This window comes from Leuciscus leuciscus (genome assembly GCF_965113295.1).
Source record: "Leuciscus leuciscus genome assembly, chromosome: 6".
Taxonomy (NCBI): domain Eukaryota; kingdom Metazoa; phylum Chordata; class Actinopteri; order Cypriniformes; family Leuciscidae; genus Leuciscus; species Leuciscus leuciscus.
In genome coordinates this window covers 39,237,963-39,247,240 of record NC_138730.1, presented here as the reverse complement: position 1 = coordinate 39,247,240, position 9,278 = coordinate 39,237,963, and the positions used below count along the sequence as shown (strand labels likewise).

At 36.1% G+C, this 9,278-nt stretch overlaps 1 protein-coding gene across 1 annotated transcript; it reads right to left on the bottom strand.

Moving 5' to 3' along the window:
• Positions 1-513: 513 nt before the first annotated feature.
• On the bottom strand, positions 514-8,388 carry LOC309501486 (E3 ubiquitin-protein ligase TRIM47-like). The gene is made up of 6 exons (XM_082173630.1): positions 7,509-8,388; positions 7,220-7,315; positions 6,896-7,129; positions 2,985-3,144; positions 2,388-2,447; positions 514-1,491 (listed from the first exon to the last, which is right to left on the bottom strand). Exons 1-6 carry the CDS (start codon positions 8,097-8,099, stop codon positions 1,445-1,447), a joined length of 1,188 nt encoding a protein of 395 aa, XP_082029756.1. The 5' UTR covers positions 8,100-8,388; the 3' UTR covers positions 514-1,444.
• Between the last annotated feature and the right edge of the window lie 890 nt (positions 8,389-9,278).

Sequence of the window (9,278 nt, the reverse complement as noted above, 5' to 3'; positions counted from 1 at the left end):
AGGTTGAATCCAACCTCTAAGGGGGAAATGATGGGTTATTTGCGATCGGGATTAAGAGGGAGAGTGATTTTATATTAAGGTAATCTCTAATCTGTCTCCAAATATGCAGCTGACTTTTTATGACAAAACCATTAACTACAGTTTGGTCTAATATCACTGGGGAAAGCAGCACTGCTCCAAGATCATGATGGCAGTAATCCCGCTCCATCTGAAGCCATTCTGGGGCATTAGCCGACTGTTCCAAACATAGTGCAAAAACTTGTAAGTGAGTGGCCCAGTAATAGATGCGAAAATCCGGAAGGGCCAACCCCCCCTCATGTTTAGTTTTACAAAGGTGTGTTTTTTTTATTCTGTGACCCTTATAGTTCCATAGAAAAGGAAGAACAATCGAATCAAGGTGTTTAAAGAAGAACTTTGGCAAAAGTATTGGAATATTACGAAATAAATATAATATTTGAGGTAGAAATATCATTTATATCGCATTTATTCTGCCAATTAAGGAGATACAAACCAAAATTTTACTTCAAATATTGGTAACACCATAGACATAAGTGGTTGTTTCACCAGAGTTTGATTCAAATTATTTAAAAATCTAAATGTTATTAAGCTTAAATTTTAATGGATATAGAACATTAAACTAATTTTAAATGCATAGCAATACATTTTATTAAAAGAAAACAAACAAGCATTTTTACAATTTCTGCCTCTCATTTGCCACCCCAATTGAAGAATAACCCACATGTTATCTGATGGTCTCCTATAGCTTTCCCGCTCTTAGCAGAGAGTAAACATGTTTAGAGAGTAGATACAGTTTAGACATGATTTCTATAATAAGAATACAATACATTTTACACAGATATGACTGACAGAATAATTAAAGAGGTCAGACGACATTCACACTGATATCAAACACTCCATACTTCCATTAAACCATTTAATAGCTATAACAATTGCATGAATTATGATGTGTGATCTAAGCATAATAGTCACACATATAGGTTGTAGACATAATATAGAATTATGCAGTTGTTTTATTATAAGTCCGTCTAGCATTTTTTTTTGGAATGGTCTGATGCATTTTTATGTAAAAACAGTCTCTGTAGTCTTTCTGTGGATTTCAACCCTGTGTCTGTGGGTCATTCAAAGGTCTTTAAGAAGAAGAAAGTCTTTTCTGTATCTATATCTCGGGGATCAAACAACCTTATCAACGTTATCTTTGTGGTTTTCTTCGTGTGAGTCACGATGTCTCGTCCTTTTTTGACCATTAGTCTTGGATTCACTGCCTAAAGTGCCTATCATTGAATATGTTTTTCCTTTATCATCTCTTTCAAGCTTGCATGTCTATAAAGTACTTAGCTGTGGTTTTCTAGAGTGAATGGCATCCCAAATGGAAGATCATCTGATTTAGGGTCCTGAGTGTTGATTCGGGAATTCGGCTCTTTGTTCATTGTCTGAAAAAATCATTGAGGTCTTCGCTGTCAGAAGAAAGGTCTATTAAAAAGAAAAGCTGTACATTAGTTCACAAACAAAAATATATTGCTTAAATTGTTACTGCCTTGAGTTAATCTTTTGGAATAAATGTAAAAATGCGTAAAAACACCAACTTGATGAAATTTATACTTTGTTTTAATAAATAGAACATTGCATATAGTCTAAAAATACCAAATAGATTTGTTTTTGGTCTCTCTTTTTTATGTAATGTTTATTTAACCAGGGAAATTAAGTGTAACAGGGACATACATTTGCATTTGATATATAAAAAATGAGAGGACTTTGCCTCCTCCATATATATATATTCATTCATTCATTCATTCGTTCATTCATTACCTTGCCATATAACCTTATGTGGTCTTAACTGAATTTTGTTCTGAACTTTCAAGAAGCAACATTTTGAACATTGTTCTGAATATTAAGATGTATGACACCCCATGAGAGGCAGCACTGAATATGTGTCTCTTGAGTCTCGAATTTTGAAAAAACTGACAATAGTCAGGATTTTCTTTGTCTGGGCTAAAATAAGGTGGCATATTTAACACAAAATTTTCTGAAACCCCCATTCATACTGTATGTTTAACTTTGCTGAAACACTATATAGAAACTAATAACCTGCTAATGATCTGCCTCATAACCTGATTTAAAAAAATGTGTTATGAAACAGCTCAACACAATTATGCTTATTAAGAGTCTCGTGAAACATATAAGTCTCTCTCTCTCACAATGTGTGTGTGTGTGTGTGTGTGTGTGTGTGTGTGTGTGTGTGTGTGTGTGTGTGTGTGTGTGTGTGTGTGTGTGTGTGTGTGTGTGTGTGTGTGTGTGTGTGTGTGTGTGTGTGTGTGTGTGTGTGTGTGTGTGTGTGTGTGTGTGTGTGTGTTTTCATAATGACTTACAATGTAGGAACGGCTCCCTAGTCTTGGGTTCAATACTGGAAATGACGTTGATGTTTGTTACTATAAGAAAATAAACACATATACACAATTAGAATAGTTATAAAACTCACTACTTCAGACTTGTGTCATCCAGAAGCTTGCGTTCTGCAAGTGAATGGTGTCTTGTGGTTCCATCCCAAAATCACTTTCATGGACCTATTCCCTGCTGGTAAAACGACCTGCCTATCGCAACCCGAGCTGCCAAGTATTTTTTGATAAAGTCATCTTTTTCGTCAAAACTTGACCCATTAATACTAACATTTATTATTCTATTCTATTTCTAATCTATCTATTTTTCTTTCTATTTATTTATAAAAAAAAAATAAAAAAAATTACTGTGTGTAGCCTACTGTGCTAGACTAACTGGGACTTGTAACAGCACTTACATATTGGATAAAATCGTCTGCTAAATGATTAAATAAACAAATAGTTCTAATTCTTGATTGTAATAATTTTTCAAAAAGTATATCACTTTCATATTTATTTTTAACATGCTCTCAAGCTTCTTTTCGCTTGTTACATATTGTAACTCTTTTCTGATGTAAACTGTCACTTTACCTTGACCAGATATTTTTTTCATCTCTTCTTTGCAGAACTTCTCTAGTCGTGCTTTCAGTTGAGAGACAGGTTTTCTCACATCTCCATAAGAGAGGACAGAACTGACAGTAACTCTGGATACATCTGTGGATTGCAGAGGTCCAGAGAGAGACTGGAAGCTCTAGAGAGAATAAATAAACAGAAATATTAAAGATATAAGGACACAAAAACTTAATTAGCAGCATCCTCCCCTTGATATTTAATAAACACCAAAATGAGATGATATTTTGTGGTAAACTTTATTATTTGCCTACCAGACATGTTGACAGGCACCAAGTTTACTTAGAGGAAACACTGGTGTGTTTTCTATGCTTTCTAAGTATTTTCAAGAGTATAAAGATGTGAATTAATGCAGTGATTAAATATTCTTTTTCAATAACAAAATATATCTGAGTTGTCGTCTTGTGGTCACTGACACAATGAAAATGCTAAAATGCTAAGTGCTACACCGTTGCAGTGTGCATAGAAAGTAGGGGTGGGCAATAGCCTACAGCAAAATTGGGTATCGATCCGATACCACAGGGCCAGTGTCGCCCACCCCTACTTTCTACGCACACTGCAACGGTGTAGCACTTAGCATTTTAGCATTTTCATTGTGTCAGTGACCACAAGACAGATGACAACTCAGATATATTTTGTTATTGAAAAATAATATTTAATCACTGCATTAATTCACATCTTTATAAAGTTTATACTCTTTACACTCTTTTAATTTTAAAAGCATGTACTTGAACTCACATGCACTTTCCTGTGCTAGAGCAGTGTGGCATGATTTATGAGGTGAATGCATCATTAATATGCTAAATCTGAATACATTTTCATGACCACTAAATATTTTGTGATTTGTGCTCTCAACTCGCCTGTAATTAGTCAGTAACTTTTACCAAACTACCCTAAAATATTAGCATATTAAAATTAATTCTCATCATGAAGGATCCTGAAGACTGGATCTAAAAATATTGATTTCATAAAAAAGATCTTACTGACGTCAACATTTTGAACCGGTATGTACACTTTTAGTTTGTTTATTGCGAAATAACTCCCGATTGTTTCTCTGTCATCTAAGCAAGGCTTCGTTTTCCAAACGCACTGTGGGCCCGTGAGCTCAGCGAAGCACCAGCATCGAACGCTCTCTGTGATTGATTGGTTTCGTCTTGTATCCAGATGTAATACAATTATTCGCTAACTTTCGCTTATTTTATGCACTGAATTGCGTGCTAAATTAATAAAAAATTACTGGTAAAAAAACACACACATTTGGATCGATATTTTTATGTGAGGATCGATCCTTTTCGATAATACGTCAGTATCTGACAGACCGCCCGGCCCATGAAACACGTAGATCAGCGGCCCATATGCTGATTTCACGCAGCCGCCATTTTGAGATCGAAAGTGAGGCTCCGGTGGGAAGAACCCCGGAAGTAAAGATAAACAACAATGCCTTGGACTAACAACCTGAAGCTGCTGCCGCGATTTACACTATTGGATGTTAATATCCAATATAGGATATGGATATAGTTCATTCCTGCTTCTTTTTTTACTTTTTGAATTATATATAAAAAAATATTTTATTTATTAATTAATTTCACTGTATATAGTCTAAAGTATGAAAGAAATGTATGTACAGTTTTAGAATTGACACAACATCATTAAACACAACAATACGCCATCGCATTCACGACTCTCCTGTGATTAAAGGCGATACAGTACTTCCAGTTTTCTTCCCACCGGAGCCTCGCTTGCGTGAAATCAGCGTATTGGTTATTTTCTTAATTGACACTGGGCTGGTCCAATCATATCTTTAACACCTCCCCCTTTGGGCTCTGATGAGCGAGCGTGCAGTTCAACACCTCCTCCTTTGGGCTCTGATGAGCGAGTGTGCAGTTCAGTGTGTATCTGTCAAAAGTGTATCTGTCAAAATAGTCAGAGAGATGGAGAAGAAACACAAGGAATGTGCAGCGAAATAGCGTGAAAAAAAGAAACAGGCTTTTAAAGCATACGCTGTAAAATGTGTCAAAATAACAGATATGTTTTCTGCAGCAGCAGGACTTTCATCAGCTCCAGTGGCCAGTGGCTGATGGTGTTAATGAGGAGGATAAGGAAAGAGATGAGTGAGTGTAGTAGAGCCTGCGGTAAGCAGAACTAGGCTACTTTCAAAAAACGTAGGCTGTTATGAGTGTGTACTAACCGATACGCTTGTTGTGTTTTGCGGAGTTTTGACGAGTTTAGACTTGATATTGTTTCTTATTCAAAATTGGTGACCCACTATTTTTTGACATGTCTTATTTCACCTAGAGTAGCCTACCAAATAAGCCAGAACCATTACTGCACAGAGGTATGCAAATACATAGGTTGACAGGCAGGTATCCTTCATTTGGTCCGAATGCAATGATTGGACTAACATTTTATAGTCCTGAGAATTTCACAGAAGATATATATTTAGACCACTTCAATTATTGATTGCTATCAGGCTGTAAAGTATGCAAGCTTGTTTCCGGCAAAGAATAAAACAATTTAAAAGATAATTGTGACCTTTTTATCTCACAATTCTGACTTTGTTTCTTGCAATTGTGACTTTATATCACGCAATTCTAAGAAAAAAGTTCAGAATTAGGAGATGCAAACTTCTGTAAATAACTCTTTGAATGAACATAAAAAAATCATGGAAAGGATTTCCACATGATTAATTTGCTTTATTTCAGCATTATGCAATTCTGTTATTCCAATTTAATGTACTTACGTTGATTCAACTTATTTACTATGGTTGGACACAGCTTAATTTAATAGTGTCAGCCCAACTTATTTGCAATGTTTTGGGCCAACTAATTTACTTACTTTGCATTCAACTTGTGTGTTTGTTATTTTCATTCATCCATTAATATTTCATTTATTTTAGTGACACATAATTAAATTGATAGACTATATCTAGCTATTTGCTAACAGTAACACATATTAGCATCTAAAATGCTAAGTTTGATATGCTCTAACCAAAGCATGTAAAATTAACCAAATCAGTCCACAGCCAAACAAAATGCTCCACACTTCTCCACAATGGTAACCCACTGTAATTTAAATGGTTCTAATAATTCCAATGTAATTGAACATTAAACACAATTACACACTATCTAGTCTTCCCCTTTTCTCATTTTCTCAAAAAAACATAAAATAACACTTAATTTTAACATTTATTCTCTCTTAATTCAACCATATGCAAAGCATGCTGGGAACTAACAAGCACTGCCCAGTTTCAGTTAATGCAACACAAATCATTCATGTAATCCAACACAAACGGATTAAGTAAACTTAAATTTTACATATTAAGCAGATTGAACACAATCAAATTGAGTTAGGGCAAAATGGCAGTTGGCGTCGCACTATATACTGCCACCATCTGGATGTAAGAATTTTTTACTTAACATAAATGGTTTGTGTTTAGAAAACGCGTTAGGATTTTGTACTGTTAAGTTGAGACATAATTACGTGGACCTTAATAGAAAAAAACATTTCAAGTCAACAAACACAATTATTATAAGTAAACTAAATACAAATATATTATGTAAAGTGCACAACCTTCCTAGTTCATTTTTTTGAGTTGTGAGATAAAAAGTTGCAATTACCTTTTTTATTTTCTATTCTGTGGCGGAAACAAGCTTTCATAGTACAGAGTCTTTCAACCAGTATAGCAAAAAATTTAGACAAACAGACAAAACCAGACAAAACAGATACAGTATCTTCTGACAGGATCTGGTAAAGCAAATGGATCTAACAGGTATGTATTATTATTTTAGTGGCTTTGATAATAGTTATTATTACAGTAAAATTAGGAGAGATGTTGCTTATGACAACAGTCCTGTTATTAAGATCTCAGTTACCTGCAGGTAATATATGTGATCGTCAGTGTCCGAAAGTTGCTCCAGCTCAGCTTCTCTCCTCCTCAGATCATCAATCTCCTGCTCCAGTCGCTCCAGTCGTTCTTCAGCTCGACTCACTGCAGCCATTTCCTGATCTCTGATCATCTGTGTCATCTCAGATCGGCTTTTCTTAATGGAGCGGATCAGTTTAGTAAAGATCTTCTCACTGTACACCACTGTCGACTGTGCAGAGCTCTGTTAGGACACAGACAATCAGACCATTCAGTGGGATGGGAAAGTGGCCCAGCATTGAGCTCCTCACTCCTCGGTGACTAAATGTCTCACCTTGTGAATCTCCACAGCTTCTCTGAGCTCCTGAAGCTCTTTCTGTCTCTCTTGGACTCTCTGCTGGAATTTTCCTTGTATATTTTCAACCTGTTTCTAGAGGAGGAAAAATAGTTTTGTTTGAATGGTTTCTGGATATTACAACTATCTTTATATTTTTATCAACATTCAAATTATTGCATGATAATGTCACCATTAACTGCATAATAACTGGCATAATGACACTTATTCTGATTCGGATGACTGCAAGAATCAGCATAGCTTATTTATACGTGCTTTCAGTTCATACCTGTTTCTCTGTTCTCTCTGCTTCAGCTGAAACAGTATCGTGATTTTTGTGTTCATCCATTATACACAGTAAACAAATACATTGCTGGTCAGTACGACAGTAAACCTCCATCAGTCTGTCATGTTGCGGGCAGATCATCTCCTGCAGTCGTCCAGTGGCATCAGTCACTTTGTGTCGTTTCCTTAAAGGAGATTCTTCATGACACTTAAAGTGATTTTGACAGTATGATTCCAGACACATCATACAGGACTTTACAGCTTTGCGTTTTCTTCCAGTACAGAAGTCACACTCCACATCTCCAGGTCCAGCATAACTGAGAGCAGGACGAGCTGTTTGGACTTTTGTCGTCTTCAGTTTCTCCACCACTTCAGCCAGCATGGTATTTTTACCTAAAGCAGGTCTTGGAGTGAAGGTCTGTCTGCACTGAGGGCAGCTGTAAACTCTCCCCTGATCATCTTTATTCCAGCAGTCTGTAATGCAGCTCATACAGTAACTGTGTCCACAGGTGATGGTCACTGGATCCTTCAGTAGATCCAGACAGATTGAACAGCTAAACTGATCTTCTGCCACTGAAATACGGGTTTCTGCCATTTCACTGCACGAATACACAGATACAGCAGCGGCTGAACAACACTTAAGTTTCAATTTCTCTCAACTGAGAAGTGTTTACTGTCTCGAGACGTGTGCAAAACAGGTGTGTTTGTAGGTGTGACCAAAGTCTTTTTCAAGGATCCATTTATTTATTGTAGGTTATGGTAACAATATAACTAAGACAAAACATGTTATTTTTTGGCTAACCTCATTCAATAGACACAGACAGACTGAACAGCTGAACTGATCCCAAGCCACTGACATTTTAGCTTCTGCCATTTCACTGCATGAATACTCAGATATATAGAAATATACAGCCGCTTATCTACACTATGCGTAGGAAAAGGTTTTGTTTTCTCTCTAATGAAACCGTTTCCTGGTGTTTAAGCGATGTATGCAAAACATGTCAGGTGTGACTCATCTGTATTTTACTATGTCTCTCAATAAAACCATGGCTGGATGATGAACTCGTAGTGATAAGCTCGTATCGTCTGTTTGTACAAGAATGTACAAGTTCAACATAAGCCCATAGGCTATACTATCAACGAAGCGGGGTCTATGTTTTTTTTATCAGTTTTATAAACATTTGTGGGAGGATTGTTGAAGTTTGCTGTTATCTGTTACAGAAATCCTTGGGTAACAAAGTTCCAGCAGAGAATTCAGGAAATAGAGAATGAGCATCGGGTGCTGAAAGAGGCTGTGTAGACACATCAGGTGAGTTACATTTTTAATGTGAAATGTTTCCAGTTCTGTCAGAACTTCAGTCATTACATCATTAGCCGCGTTTCCACTGTCACTTCCAGGGCTTCCTCTGGGCCAATTGTTACGAGAGTTTCAGTGGGCGGAGCTTATGAATATTCATGAGTTTCCTGGACATGCTTGTGGAACCTGGTGTGATTGTTCTTAAATTCTTGTTCATTTTGTAAATGTAAGCTAAATAACTTAAGAACACACACAAGCATGAATGTGTTGCTTTAATACATTACAAGTAGCTTACAATTTGGATTAAACAAAATAGTATGGACAAAAGTGTAATTTGGTACAACTAGGCTACTGTAAATGAGAAAAACACTTCACATTCTTTTACGGAATAGAATAAGCAACCAATTTGATGATCACAAATTATATTTACATTAGCTAAATGTTACAAATTTGATTTTTTAAAATGTTTTGATAAAT